General features: G+C 41.7%; 1 protein-coding gene across 1 annotated transcript in view; it reads right to left on the bottom strand.

Annotated features, from left to right (window-relative positions):
• Positions 1 to 2,853: 2,853 nt before the first annotated feature.
• The window catches only part of C9H11orf24 (chromosome 9 C11orf24 homolog), a 32,791-nt gene continuing 19,418 nt past the window's right edge, over positions 2,854 to 16,226 (bottom strand). The window contains exons 2-4 of the mRNA XM_069739985.1: positions 14,295 to 14,511; positions 5,715 to 5,825; positions 2,854 to 4,427 (exon numbers count right to left, since the gene is read on the bottom strand). Coding sequence (XP_069596086.1) covers positions 3,004 to 4,427; positions 5,715 to 5,825; positions 14,295 to 14,451 — 1,692 coding nt within the window. The 5' untranslated portion in view covers positions 14,452 to 14,511 and the 3' untranslated portion in view covers positions 2,854 to 3,003. The remainder of the gene's footprint in view (positions 4,428 to 5,714; positions 5,826 to 14,294; positions 14,512 to 16,226) is intronic.

Raw genomic sequence — 16,226 nt, forward strand, 5'->3', positions numbered from 1 at the left:
TCCCAGTTTCGTTGTTTGGAAGACACAGGTGTGCGTCTTAATGGGCTTTAAAGAGGTCTAAAGAGATTATGTCAATGATCCACGCCAGGCAACTTGCAAAACTCGATGTGGAGGACAAAAGATGGCAGCAGATTCAGGGGAAGGAAGTAAAGCCAGGGATACCCGGGACAAATGTGTAACAGTTGCTGTTCCTGATCCACATCAGGCAACGTGCAAAACTCGATGTGGAGGACAAGAGAGAGCAGGGGTACAGAGGTAGGAAGTAGAGCCCGAGATACCAGGGACAGATGCTTTACAGTTGCCGGTCCTGATCCACGCCGGGCACCTTGCAAAACTTGATGTGGAAGACAAAAGAGGGCAGTGGATCCATGGAAAAGAAGTAGATCCTGGGAAACCCAGGACAGGTGTTTAACAGTCGCCTGTTCTGATCCACACAAGACTCGATTTTCAGTACAAGAAAGGGCAGTGGACTCAGGGGAAGGAAGCAGAACTCTGGATATCTGGAACAGGTGTGTAACAGTTGCCTGTCCTGATCCAAGCAAGACTCGATTTGGAGGACAAGAGAGGGCAGTGGACCCAGGGGAAGGAAGCAGAACCCGGGATATCTGGAACAGGTGTGTAACAGTTGCCTGTCCTAATCCTTGTCTGCCTACCTGTGTTGAAATTCATCCAGTCTCCACATTTTCCAAGGTATGGCTACCACTACTTACTATGCTATTCTCTTTAAAAAATAATTGAACCCAGGATGAAAATTGTACAATGCCAGTAGCCTGTCCCCGAACCCTGTGAAGGGCACTGCAAGAACAGGACTGGACAGTTAAATACCAACGGTCAGAAGATTATGTCTAATTTTATTAATTTATTGTGTTTATTTCTTTAGCACATATAAAAATAATACATATGGCTTGTAATGGCACAATTTAGACATAAGAATCAAAACAGACGTAGAAACATGTACTTGGCAGAAAGCAGAGAGTTTTAAGAGTGTTTAGTAAAATCAGAACAAGTCTTAATTTTATTGGTCCTTATAGTTTTTAAAGATGGCAAATATTTTACCCGGACAATATATATGTTTTTAACACATTTCACAGAAAATAAAAATCAACTCTTTTTAATATATCTAATGTGATGAGTTTCATCAGACAGTACGAACAGAGCGGGATTTTACTTCAAGTCGAGCTGCGATAGGGTTTTATAATTCGAGTATGTTTTTTTGGGGGACGTTCCCACGATAAGTTTTTGACATTTTTAGTAGTGCAAAAAAAAAAGCCGCATCTTACAGTTCCAGCAAAGAGGATGGGATTTATAGAAATATCATAAATGGTGCGTGTTTCAAATTCGCTACATGTCAATTTCTCTTGCGGAGTTTGATGCGCGGGATTTTCCCCTAAGTCTTGCACTAAATGTCGAAATCGGTCGATAAAATACGCACGTATTGCGCACATGACTGTATCAAGAAAGTTTCGTCAAAGCCAAATACCTGGAAGTATCAAAAACAAAGGCACGTCGTCAAAAACGCAATAAAAAAAAAAACACAACTGAATAATGTAATGAAAAAAAATGCAACTTGCCTAATAGGTGCAGAAAATCTGCAACATCAAAAACTCATTGCTCAACATGGGAGCGTAGCCTAAAAAAAATTTTTAAAAAAATTCTCTATATCATTCAAGTCAATAAAAGACATTCTTAACTCAAAAAATACAAACCGGTTTCTTAAGCAGCAAAAAAAAAAATAAAAAAAAAATACAGGCAACTCATCCAAGGAGTTTATAATGGCGTTTAGTAAACGGTTAGCCCTAAATGTGCCGTTCCACAAAATCATAGTACCAAAGTTGAAAACTCCAATGCTGCACTTCTCCTGTAGTCTTATTGGTTCAGTATAAATGATGCTGGTGTCTTCACCTACACAATTCACGGTACAAAATATAGGTCTAGAGGAACCAAATACAAAAACGGGAGATAAACAGAAGATGGACCTTTTTTGTGGATCCGAAGACATCAATAAAAGAATCCTCCAGGAGGCGATGATGTGGTCGGTCCACATTTGGCTGGTCCTGATGAAGAAGTCTGAACTTTGAAACGCGTTAACGATAAACCCACGATTCTCTACACATCGCCTCCTGGATTCTTCCATCACCATCTGTGAAATTCATTATTGGCGTCTTCAGCGGTGCAAAAAAATAAAAGGTCCATCTTCCGTTTATCTCCCTTCTTAGAATATACACTTGGATCTGCAGCAGTCGTTGTTTTGAGCTTTTATGGTGTTGTGGTCCCACAACCCTGCGCCTCCTGTTTTTCCATCATCTATTTGGGTGATACCCTTTATTGCGCTTTTGTTTTCCAACTCTCCCATTGAAAAATTAAAGAAAAATACAAACACTTTTCAATATTGCAATAATATTGCAAGTTTTAGACTTTTTCTGCTATCTAAAGTCTTTGGCTTATGAAAAACAAAACAAAAAAAAAAAAAAGGACATGCAGCTGCGTGGAATCGAACATATTATTCGAGCACTCCGAAGACACTCTGTTAGCACACAAGCATGGAGGGATAACCCCAAACCCGAGCTCATCACTACTCGGAAATTAATAGACATTTTCATCCTTTTTTTACAATAATTGGCTGAGTCTTCTGCTGATGGCACCAAGTCCTGCAATGCATAGTATATTATATTTATTATTCTTGACGGTGTTTTCGTGTTAAGTGTCTATAAAATACATTTAGAAAAATGTGCAAAAGAACAAAAATTATTATTATTATTAACCTGAAGGACAGGAGTAAAAAGGTAAATGTTGGTTTCAGTCTCCGCCGTGATCCCCATGTGAAATCAGACCTTTACTTCTGCTTAGATTGCACTTATCCGGAGTGTGTCATTGGCTGCAAAATTCTTCAGTCGCTTACTGCACAAAAAGTTGTCACAAATGCACCGATGGTGGTCAAAGAGAATTAAAAAAATAGCAAAAAAGTTACCATCCTTAAAATATAGGGTCCGACTTGACGCGTTCTTACATGTCAGAATCGGCGTACATCCCATTAATTAAATAATCTACTTGAGTATAGTCTTTTTTCTTGTAGCTCTCGTAAGCCTGAAGTATAAAGAGGACAATTATAGCTAAAAAGAACAAGTTTCCTAGGAGCAGCACTGCCAGTAGAAAGCTGGTATTTTGGACGCGTTTCGTTACCTCCCCGGCAATAATAACGATACTGCCGTCATCTTTCTCTTGGTTTCCATCCGTTGAAGAAGACACGGTAGGCGGCAAGAGTTGAGAGTTTGGCATAGAAGTTTGGCTTGTGGATGGGTTACCGCCGGGTGATAGAACTCCCGGTGTGGTGGTAGAATTCGTTACCGTAGGTGAAGAGGTCTCCGACAACTTTGTAGGAACGGGGGCTGTTGTTTTCGGAGCTGTTGTATTTGGCTGTATCGTGGTGATTAATTTTTCGTTTTCCTTTGAATTGGTGATTTGTGTTGTAGGATTGAGGATTTGTGTTGTAGAGGTGGTTTCAGGTTTGGCCGTTGTCTCGTGTGGACTCGTAGTGATAATATCCTCTATAGCCGATAGTTGAGTCGTCACGGGTAATTTTGTTGTCGAAACTACTGGCTCAGTGCTCTTGATAACCGTTGGAACCATGACTGTGATCGTATCAGGTATTTTTTCTTTCTCAGTTATTAAAATAATTTGCTTTGTTGTTGCCTTTGCTGTTGTGATTTTAGGCTTCTCGGTGAGAATAGATTTTACTGTGGTTTCTATGCCGGTAGTTACTTTCGTAGTTGTGTTTTTAGGAGAACTTTTTATTGTTGTACTAGTTGTAGATTCAGCAGTTGTCGTGATTTCTTCTACTATTCTAGAGGTTGTTGGATTAGGTTTTTTTGCTTCCTCAGTGGTTGTGGTAGTTTGTTTGGTACTAGTTGTGGACTCGGTAGTAGTTTTTGTTGTGATTGCTGCCGTTGTAGAGGTTTCTAAAATAGTTATTGCTTTTTCAGTTCTGGCATCTGGTATTTCTGGATGTTTGGTAGTAGGAGACACAGATTTAGTGGTGGTTGTTATTAGTTGAGTTGTTGCATTTTGGGTAATTTTTATTGTTGGTGTAGGTCCTATTAATCTTTTTGAGGGTAGAGAAGGAGTTGGAGTCACTTTATTTGCTACAGTCCTTTTAGCAGGATGTTGCTTCTTGTCTTTTTTTTCTTGTCTACCTGGAATTTCTGAATGTTTGGTAGTAGGAGGCACAGATTTAGTGGTGGTTGTTGTTAGTTGAGTTGTTGCATTTTGGGTAATTTTTATTGTTGGTGTAGGTCCTATTAATCTTTTTGAGGGTAGAGAAGGAGTTGGAGTCACTTTATTTGCTACAGTCCTTTTTGCGGGATGTTGCTTCTTGTCTTTAGGTTTTATTTCCTTATCTCTTTTTCTTCTTTTCTTTAAATAATTTATATCTGTCAGATAGTTAAAAATAAATAAAATTACCAATCCGCTTTTGTATTTCAGTAAGAAAATATTATCCAAACCTACGAACCAGGTCAGAAAAGGAAGATGTCGGCACTGACAAACAGTTGAACACTTCCTAACTTGTGGCAATTTAATGGGATTGTCCGGTATTAATATTTATTTATCCATAGGTTTGCGGCTGTAGAAAGTAACGGACAGAACTACACGCTCACACTCCAGGATCAGAGATGCCTCTCCTCTGCCGCGGTCTTTGCTGAAAGGCTTCAGCGGTGACATGATGCTTATATTTTCACATTGACTAGCACATTCAATAACGGGGCTCAGCGGTAATGCTAATGTAGGTGGAACAAGCTGCAGAGCCCAGTGATTGGCTGTAGGGGTCACGTGCGCTCTAGCTGAGACTTCACCACTGCAGCCTGTAAACAAAGGCAGGGAGAGCCATATAGCTGTATTTGTTCGTTTTTAGATTTCCAAGCCTTTGGGCAAATAAAAATTGAATCCTGACAACCCCTTTAACGACCTTGGACAAATAGTTACGTCCAAAGTCGTGTCCCTCCCTTTGATGCGGGCTCCGGCGCTGAGCCTGCATCTTTCCCTGCACAGGACAGTTGATCTGATCAGCTGTCTTGTGCAGCTAACAGGCGCGGGTGGAATCGCGATCCACCCGCGGCTGGCGTTCATAGGAGATGACGACTTCTGCTACACATAGCAGGGCTGAAGCGATGATATGTCGAGCACAAGTGATTGGAAAAACGCAGCTTCGAGTCTCCTAAAGGGACTACTGAAGCTAGTAAAATGTAGGGGAAAAAAAAAAAGTTATAAATAATAAAATAAAACTTTAAGTCACCCCTCTTTTGCCCTCAACACAGCGATGTAATTCGTTAATAGGGGTAAATCCCGCTGTCAGATTCCCTTTAATCTGATGGATCGTTCAGTTGCCAGCCCTCTCCGCTGGGTCTGCCTTACACCGGGGAGCTGGTTGGCCCGAATGCCCCGTTTTCTCTTTGAGAGACCCATCGCCAGACATCAATGGCGGTGGCCTATCTCTGGGAGAGAATACAATCGGCAGTCCGAAATCAGACATGCCGGATTGATATTTCCCCAAACAAGAAATTGTCTGGGGACCTCACACACTTTAAATTGTCCTCCGAACCTGTCGATATTTGCAGGCTCGGCCGACAATAGCGTAAAGTGTATACGGGGTTTTATTGTGCTTAGTATGGGTTGTGAAGGTTTGCATATGTATTATGAAGTGTAGAGTGCCCAAAACTTACCGAAAGGAGGATCTGTGACCATTGTAACTTCACGTGTGCGGCATAATCGGTTACAAAGAATTGCTGCACACCACTTGTTGAGTAGCAAAGATTTGCTGCAGTTAAGATTATCTGGGGAAAAAAATGACAGACATAAAAGTTAAATTTTTTCCCCAAAAAGTAAAGGGATCCTCAAAGTTTATGTGAATCCTGCATTGAGCAGGGGGTTGGACACGATGACCCTGGAGGTCCCGTCCAACTCTGACATTCTACGATTCTAAGCAGTTGACTGATCTCATGGTTCTGAGAAGCTACAGTGTATTTTCGTTCCGACAAAACACTGGATCTAACTTGGACCAATGTTATTTTATGGGGCTGTGCACATGTCAGATTTTTTCATTGAACAGAGGTAGCCCGTGGAAAAATTAAAACAAAAAAAAAAAAACAGCAGCATGTCAGTGTTTGATCCGATATTCGCCAATCAAGTTAATGAGTGCGTGGAAACTAGTAGACTGCACTCGGATGACATCTGAGAGCAATCTGATTTCTACTGACTGACAATGGAGAAGATGGAGACCTTTTTTTTCTCCATCTTTGAGAACTGGATCGCATTATGATCACACTCAGAGTGCGAATATCATAATTCGCCCGATTCTCTCGGATGAGAGAATACACAATGACCTGCGCCTAGCCTAATACAAATCCTTCAAAAATGAACAATTTTACTGCCACGTGTCACCAGTTTCTAAATCAGTTTTATTCAATTTTTTTAACAACTGAAGGAGGTGACCTATCTGAACTGGTTTTTTCTCTTGATACTTCGCAATAGATTAGTTAAAACCAAGCGAAAAAAAAAGGATGGAAAACTGATGTATAACGGATGTCTTCCATTTTTCATCAGTTTTTTTTATTAATTCCCAAAGAACCTGGATGATCTGCAAAAACGGAAGTAAATAGGATGAGTTGAAAGGAACTGACACATGAGATCACAGCCAAATACCAGGAAGTATCAAAAACAAAGACAAAAACTTTTCAGAGTGAAACAAAAAGAAAAAAAACAAACAAACAAAAAATATATATTATAATAATAAAAATAATAATAATAATAATAATAATAATAATAGTAATAATAATGCACATAAAAAACCAAAACAACATGTAATGAAAAAAAGCAAGTCACCTAAAAGATGCAGAAAATCTGCAACATTAAAAACTCAAATGCTCAAATTGGCAATGTAGCAAAAAAAAAAAAAAATTGTTTCTCTTACTATAAATCATTCAAATCAACAAAAAGACATACTAAACTAAAAAAATAAAAACGGTCACTAATTTGACTTTGGTTTCTTAAGCAGCAAAAAAGAAAAGAAAAGAAAAAAAAAGAAAAGAAAAATGCAAACAATTCATCCAAGGAGTTTAGAATAATTGAAACTGTTAACCCTACATGTGCCGTTTTACAAATTCATAGTACCAAAGTTGCAAACTCCGATGCTGCACTTCTCCTGTAGTCTTATTGGTTCAGTATAAATGACGCTGGTGTCTTCACCTGCACAATTCACAGTACAAAATATAGGTCTCGTGGAACCAAATACAAAAAAGGGGGATAAACAGAAGATGGACCTTTTTTTTGCAGAGCCGAAGACAATAATGGTTTCCACTGATGGTGATGAAAGAATCCAGGAGGTGATGATGTGGTCGGTCCACACTGCGCTGGTCCTGATGAACAAGTCTGTGAACTTTGAAACACGTTAACGATAAAACGGCAATTCTCTACATATCGCCTCCTGGATCATTCCATCATCTTTAGAAACCATCATTGGCGTCTTCATTCATCTTTAGCAGTGGAAAAAAAAAAAAAGGTCCATCTTCTGATTATCTCCCTTCCTAGAATACACTCTTGGGTCTGCAGCAGTCGTTGTTTTGAGCTTTTATGGCGTTGTGGTCCTCCAACTCTGCGCCTCCTGCTTTTCCATCATCTATGTGGGTTTAGACCCCATATTGCGCTTTTATATTCCAGCTTTCCCATTGGAAAATATAAAAAAATACACAGTTTTCAATATTGCTGTCACGCCGTTAACAGCGATAAAGGGGCAGGACGGCGTACTGGGACCCGCACCAGTCCCTGCCACTATAATGGGGCCCTGACGTTCCCTTATCTCAGGGGTACCTATGATGGTTAGGAGGCCTGAGCCGCCAGCGTATCCCTGTCTCCTGTGCAGGCCCCATCAATGGCCCCCTCACACTGGACTGCACCAGTGAAAAAATACAACAATAAACAGGGTATACAGACAAGGTAACAAAGTCTCAAACTCACCAAATGCTCACACAACCACAGAGGTAACACATAGAAGGAAAGAGAAGGAAAAAACTAGGTAGGAAAACAGGTTTAACAAGCAACCAAAACAGTAGACACCAATCTCTGTAAATAAATCTCCAAGCTCCTAATACACCACGCTCCTTCAACCTCCAAGCCAGGCAGCTGAACTGATCACTGACAATAGCTGAAGTCAAGGCTAGGTCTATATAGGAGGAGGAGATTACAAAAATCCACTTCAGCTGAGAGACCCAGCTCACAGCAACTCGGCAACAAGATTAACTCCTGCACTGCTGGCACAAAGCCACCAGGTGAGAATACAGGAGAAGAGCTTTTGTTCACTGTGTGTGAACGAGGCCCAGAGCGCTGCGGTTCTCTGGACCCTCTCTGTCGCGGTAGCCCCGTGACAATTGCAGGGTTCAGACTTTTTCTAGCTGAAAACTTTGGCTTAAAAAAACAAAACACCAAAACACATAAAACAAAAAAAAACTGCATTAAAAACCACACAAAAATTACAGCAGCTTCTGCTCTTCTTTGTTGATGGGGTGTGACTGCCGATGTCATGCTGATTGACAGCTCTCTGCTGCCTAACTGTTGTCAATCAGCATGACGTTGCCAGTGATGCCCTGAAAGAGGAAGAGCTGCTCTGTTGACGTAAGGTCACGTGAAGGAGCAGAATCGCCTTGACGCAAGGTCAAGTGAAGGAGCAGAATCGCCGTCAGAAGTGGTCTATGGCTGCTCTGCACTGGCAGATATCGGTACCGGGCAGAATAGGCAGTAAAATGCAGAACACAAGTCTGGAAGGTGGTGCACGGAGCAATGTTGTGAGGCTTTGGCAGATAGCAGATGATTACTGACTTTGGGTAATGCAATTTCAGGATAGTGATGGGGTTTAAAGCGATAATTAGGGTTAGTTCACACTAAGTGGTTTTCCAGCATTTTTAATGCAAATTTTCAGCTGCTCTTTTTTCTTTTTTTTAGTACCAGCAAACCCTATGAGATTTCATGCACACCGGTTTTTTTTTTGTCGTCAGTATTTTGTGCTTTGCGTGGTTTTTTTTGGACCTAGAGCATATCACTTCTTTCAGTGTTTTTCGCCCATTGACATGAACCCGTGGTGAAAAACACTGAAAACTTGCAGCAAAAACGCAGGTATCGGGTTTAATGCGCTTTTTGTGCCAAAACCTGATTCCATAGAATAGGACTTTTTTCCAACACTAAACTTCACCAGCATGCACAAGAGACAAATCTAGCGTGCCAAAACCGCAGCAAAAAAGGCAAAAAAAAAAAAAAAGGAAAACATGCTTTTTTTTGCAGCTTCGTTCCTGCCAAGAGATCAGGCTTTATCTGTGTGAATGTACACTTATGGGTGTGCCGCATACGGTTTTCAATATTTAACCCCTTTCTGACATCGGACGTACTATCCCGTCCATGTGGGGTGGGCCCCTATGACCATGGACGGGATAGTACGTCCAGCGCGATCGGCGGCGCTCACGGGGGGAGCGCCGCCGATCGCGGCCGGGCGTCAGCTGCCTATCGCAGCTGACATCCGGCACTATGTGCCAGGAGCGGTCACGGACCGCCCCCGGCACATTAACCCCTGGCACACCGCGATCAAAGATGATCACGATGTGCCGGCGGTGCAGGGAAGCACCGCGCAGGGAGGGGGCTCCCTGCGGGCTTCCCTGAGCCCCCCGCAGCAACGCGATGTGATCGCGTTGCTGCGAGGGTCTCACCTCCCTCCCTCCCTGCTCGAGCCCCGGATCCAAGATGGCCGCGGATCCGGGTCCTGCAGGGAGGGAGGTGGCTTCACAGAGCCTGCTCAGAGCAGGCACTGTGAAGCAGCCTGCACTGCTCTCAGATCGGTGATCTGACAGAGTGCTGTGCAAACTGTCAGATCACCGATCTGTGATGTCCCCCCCTGGGACAAAGTAAAAAAGTTAAAAAAAAAAATTTTCAAATGTGTAAAAAAAAATAAAAAAAAATATTCCAAAATAATGAAAAAAAAAATATATATATTATTCCCATAAATACATTTCTTTATCTAAATAAAAAAAAACAAACAATAAAAGTACACATATTTAGTATCGCCGCGTCTGTAACGGCCCGTCCTATAAAACTGGCCCACTAGTTAACCCCTTCAGTAAACACCGTAAGAAAAAAAAAAAAAAAAAACGAGGCAAAAAACAACGCTTTATTATCATACCTCCGAACAAAAAGTGGAATAACACGCGATCAAAAAAACAGATATAAATAACCATGGTACCGCTGAAAACGTCATCTTGTCCCGCAAAAAACGAGCCGCCATACAGCATCATCAGCAAAAAAATAAAAAAGTTATAGTCCTGAGAATAAAGCGATGCCAAAATAATTATTTTTTCTATAAAATAGTTTTTATCGTATAAAAGCGCCAAAACATAAAAAAATGATATAAATGAGGTGTCGCTGTAATCGTACTGACCCGAAGAATAAAACTGCTTTATCAATTTTACCAAACGCGGAACGGTATAAACGCCTCCCCCAAAAGAAATTCATGAATAGCTGGTTTTTGGTCATTCTGCCTCACAAAAATCGGAATAAAAAGCGATCAAAAAATGTCACTTGCCCGAAAATGTTACCAATAAAAACGTCAACTCGTCCCGCAAAAAACAAGACCTCACATGACTCTGTGGACCAAAATATAGAAAAATTATAGCTCTCAAAATGTGGTAACGCAAAAAATATTTTTTGCAATAAAAAGCATCTTTCAGTGTGTGACGGCTGCCAATCATAAAAATCCGCTAAAAAACCCGCTATAAAAGTAAATCAAACCCCCCTTCATCACCCCCTTAGTTAGGGAAAAATTTAAAAAATGTATTTATTTCCATTTTCCCATTAGGGCTAGGGTTAGAGTTAGGGCTAGGGCTAGGGTTAGGGCTAGGGTTAGGATTAGGGTTAGGGCTAGGGTTAGGGCTAGGGTTAGGGCTAGGGTTAGGGCTAGGGTTAGGGCTAGGGTTAGGGTTAGGGCTAGGGTTAGGGCTAGGGTTAGGGCTAGGGTTAGGGCTAGGGTTAGGGTTAGGGCTAGGGTTAGGGCTAGGGTTAGGGCTAGGGTTAGGATTAGGGCTAGGGCTACAGTTTGGGTTGGGGCTAAAGTTACAGTTAGGGTTTAGATTACATTTACAGTTGGGAATGGGGTTGGGATTAGGGTTAGGGGTGTGTCTGGGTTAGAGGTGTGGTTAGGGTTACTGTTGGGATTAGGGTTAGGGCTGTGTTTGGATTAGGGTTTCAGTTATAATTGGGGGGTTTCCACTGTTTCGGCACATCAGGGGCTCTCCAAACGCGACATGGCGTCCGATCTCAATTCCAGCCAATTCTGCGTTGAAAAAGTAAAACAGTGCTTCTTCCCTTCCGAGCTCTCCCGTGTGCCCAAACAGGGGTTTACCCCAACATATGGGGTATCAGCGTACTCAGGACAAATAGGACAACAACTTTTGGGGTCCAATTTCTCCTGTTACCCTTGAGAAAATACAAAACTCGGGGCTAAAACATATTTTTTGTGGGAAAAAAAAGATTTTTTATTTTCACGGCTCTGCGTTATAAACTGTAGTGAAACACTTGGGGGTTCAAAGTTCTCACAACACATCTAGATTAGTTCCCTGGGGGGTCTAGTTTCCAATATGCTGTCACTTGTGGGGGGTTTCTACTGTTTAGGTACATTAGGGGTTCTGCAAACGCAATGTGACGTCTGCAGACCATTCCATCTAAGTCTGCATTCCAAATGGCGCTCCTTCCCTTCCGAGCTCTGCCATGCGCTCAAACGGTGGTTTCCCCCAACATACGGGGTATCAGCGTACTCAGGACAAATTGTACAACAACTTTTGGGGTCCAATTTCTTCTCTTACCCTTGGGAAAATAAAAAATTGGGGGCGAAAAGATAATTTTTGTGAAAAAATATGATTTTTTATTTTTACGGTTCTACATTATAAACTTCTGTGAAGCACTTGGTGGGTCAAAGTGCTCACCACACCTCTAGATAAGTTCCTTAGGGGGTCTACTTTCCAAAATGGTGTCACTTGTGGGGGGTTTCAATATTTAGCCACATCAGGGGCTCTCCAAACGAAACATGGCGTCCCATCTCAATTCCAGTCAATTTTGCATTGAAAAGTCAAATGGCGCTCCTTCGCTTCCGAGCTCTGCCATGCGCCCAAACAGTGGTTTACTGCCACATATGGGGTATCAGCGTACTCAGGACAAATTGTACAACAATGTTTGGGGTCCATTTTCTCCTGTTACCCTTGGTAAAATAAAACAAATTGGAGCTGAATTAAATTTTTTGTGAAAAAAAGTTAAATGTTCATTTTTATTTAAACATTCAAAAAATTCCTGTGAAGCACCAGAAGGGTTAATAAACTTCTTGAATATGGTTTTGAGCACCTTGAGGGGTGCAGTTTTTAGAATGGTGTCACACTTGGGTATTTTCTATCATATAGACCCCTCAAAATGACTTCAAATGAGATGTGGTCCCTAAAATAAAATGGTGTTGTAGAAATGAGAAATTGCTGGTCAACTTTTAACCCTTATAACTCCCTAACAAAAAAAAAAATTTGGTTCCAAAATTGTGCTGATGTAAAGTAGACATGTGGGAAATGTTACTTATTAAGTATTTGGTGTGACATATCTCTGTGATTTAATTGCATAAAAATTCAAAGTTGGAAAATTGCGAAATTTTCATAATTTTCGCCAAATTTCCGTTTTTTTCACAAATAAACGCAGGTACTATCAAAGAATTTTTACCATTGTCATGAAGTACAATATGTCACGAGAAAACAATGTCAGAATCACCAAGATCCATTGAAGCGTTCCAGAGTTATAACCTCATAAAGGGACAGTGGTCAGAATTGTAAAAATTGGCCCGGTCCTTAACGTGCAAACCACCCTTGGGGGTAAAGGGGTTAAAAAAAAAAAAAGTCATAATTGATGTCGTCGGTATTTGAACATCTTGAGCCGATGTAATTGGTGTAAACTGCAGCAAACGATATAATACAAGCTGTGAAAACATCTCGCGGAGCGTTTGTGGTATAAACAGGTAAAAGGTCTTCAGAAAGCAGCGCGTTCCGCATCATCCATCATCGTTAGAACCGCCAGATGCCGACTTGTTTGGCCCCAAACACAATCACATGGCGCTTTACTAAAATGTCCTTTGTGTACAATCAGCGTGAGACTGGGAATTGGGCATTTAGGAAGAGTAAATATATGTGACAGCTACAGATTCGAAACATCCACATACAGCACGGGCCATACGTATAATGACGCGCTGCCACGCAAATGCAACTTGTACACAAGTATGTGACACTCCGAGCTGTATACAATAAGTAGTAAAGACACCAGTGCCCACTAACGGCTGCCAGAGTCAAAGCTGCTGGCAAACCTACCGGTCCTGTAAAAGATAAAACACGCTGCCATGCTGAATGTTTTATTTTTTTTTTACCTTATTTCTCTTTGTCATTTTATATAGAGCATAGGAAGGAAAACTAAATTGCATATTTAATGGGCGGCTTACACTAGGACCATTTCTGAAATGAATCTGAAACCACGTTTTTTTGCCACCTAATCTGACAGCAGCATGATGTAGAGGAGGAGACTCCGATTCCAGTGATGTATCACTTACTGGGCTCCTCTGTGTAGTTTTTCTAACATCACTGTTTTATCAGCAGGAGATTATCGACAGAAGACTAGTTGGCCTGCTGCCAGGTAGTCCAGTCACGCCCCCATCACTGATTGGTCGCTTTCTGGTTATGCAGAGCGTACACAGAAAGCAGCCAATCAGTGGTGTGGGCGGGGTTAAACAGAACGCAGCCTTCAGAGAACTGCTAGATCTGTAGCGGATAAATCAGTTTTTAATAAAAGAAAACTGCAGCACCCGGTAAAGTAAGTGATACGTCACCGGAATCAGTGTCTATGCCCCTACATCATGCTGCTCTCAGATGATGCAGCAAAACATCTGAAATTACTGACAACCTTAAAAGAAAATCAGGACTGCAATCGTGTATTAAGGAGACAAATATACCTGGACATGGGGGGGAAAAAAAAGCTAAAAACAACCGTAAAAAATGTATGTTAAAAGGGATGGTCTAACGGAAAGATCTTAGACTGAAGTTTTGGGGTTACAGGAATTGTGACATTGTGCCCAATCATGTCTGATTTTGGTCTGAGTGAAAGTTTATGGGTCCATGAAAAATAAACACCAGGAAAGAGGAAAGCCATCCAGTGGAAATGTGCGGCAAGAATGGACGGACAGCATGATGACTTACCTGGGGACAGGCTCTCCCTGCAGACTTGTCTGCATTCATCCTCATTGCTGATCTCGGACACCTCCGGCAGACGGACCGCCTTCTCTGCCGACACAACCCTGCTATCACATAGGCACAGGCCCACTGTCCAGACCAGCGCGACAGTCTTCCACATCATGGTGGGAATCCGTAGACAGTCATCCACGGCAAGCGTCCGCTTCAGAGCAGCATGTTGAACCTACGACGACACAATGCAACGACTGTACACAAACAGTAAAAACTAGACAACGCTTGGGTGACGCGCGGAAATGCTGACTTTTTTTAATTGAACCGTTCACTTGAAAAGGTGGATTTGGATTCGCAAATCGGATCAATAACCGACATATGTCCCGGGCACAAAATTGGTCCCCCCCACCCCCCAAAAAAAAAAAAATGGACACGTGCACGTTATATGATGGATATATGTTGGATTTGGGAAACACACGGGTAGAACATGAACGTGAAAAACGGACGTCTAATATGAGGCCTTACTGTCAATGCAAACGTGGACGACCCTGGGATTGGTAACGTTGGCCTAGGACCAATGTGCACCATTGCATCAGAATGAGGACATCAACATGACGGCTAGGATCTGGCCAAGAGGAGACCTTGGGACGTTCTGAATTAATATGACTAAAAACACAGTGAAGGTCCCACGTATTTTCACAACGGTCTGCAGAGAACATGCCGCTGTAGAAAGATTCCACTCTATAACCAAATTATCAGGTTTATCGTTACCGACCCTGGTTATTCCACCATAACGAAACCTCCATAAAATTAGGGGTTTACTGATTGGGCTAATCATTTATATTTTGATAGATCAGACTTTTTTTATCCTCTAAATATATTGCCGTCATCGTATTATACAGCGCTGTGTACTTACAATTGCTCATTTTGCCTTTCTACCAGCTAATTGTTCTCTTTCCCCTTGGTCTATGACATCACGTGATTAAGATTCGACGAGCTGAATCCTTCTAAGCTCTATGCAGAAACAGGAGGTATCTTTTCCCTGCTTGAGTCATGAGGCTAAAGTCTGACCAGCGGATTATCCCTCATCCGAGAAAATTGGGCAAATCAGAGAATCAGAGTTTGATCCGATTTTTTTTCGGATGTGAAGATGGAAAAAAAAAATTATTCTCCATCCACGTGGGTGTGATTTTTTTTTTTTTTGACGGATCCTTAGACTTGCATGGCCGAGCGCGATCCCATTTACGGATGCAAATCGAACGCAACGTGTGAACAAGTCCACTGAAGACATTTTTGTCTGATCCTTGATTACGGCTGGGATAGAGCCCCATTGGTGGCACGATTTAGGAGAGGTGCCCACTGCCAATGGGTCGATGCTTCTGTACATAGTGAATCCCGCGTGTTACATCTCCTCCGATAGCAACGATTGTACCGTAAGAGCCATAAATGACCACATACCGTAAATTGTGTCGCATGGGCTGAGAGCACGCATTGTTTGTTCCTCAGATATCAGTCACTTGTGCCCTATATACAATGCATATATACTACAAATGTAGCACGAGACTTATCTTTGTGCGCCCTCTTGTGGTATATCTGGGGTACTGGGCATCTTCAAACATCACGTAGCAAGTTTAGATATTTGTCATGGTCTGCAAATATCGAAAACCACTAAGGTTCGCATTTGGTGCAGCATAATGCCAGTAGGCTTACTCTATCGTTGTGCCAAATGTAAAAAATAAATAATAATAATAAAGAAATCCCGAAAAGTCCTTTCACAAATTACAGCACTCGAATAATAATAATAAATAATTGTATTTATATAGCGCCAACATATTCCGCAGCGCTTTACAATGATAGAGGGGATTTGTACAGACAATAGACATTACAGCGTAACAGAAATCACAGTTCAATATGTAAAAGATGAGCGAGTTGTGAACTTAAAGGGAA

This window comes from Ranitomeya imitator, chromosome 9 (genome assembly GCF_032444005.1).
Source record: "Ranitomeya imitator isolate aRanImi1 chromosome 9, aRanImi1.pri, whole genome shotgun sequence".
Classification (NCBI taxonomy): Eukaryota; Metazoa; Chordata; class Amphibia; order Anura; family Dendrobatidae; genus Ranitomeya; species Ranitomeya imitator.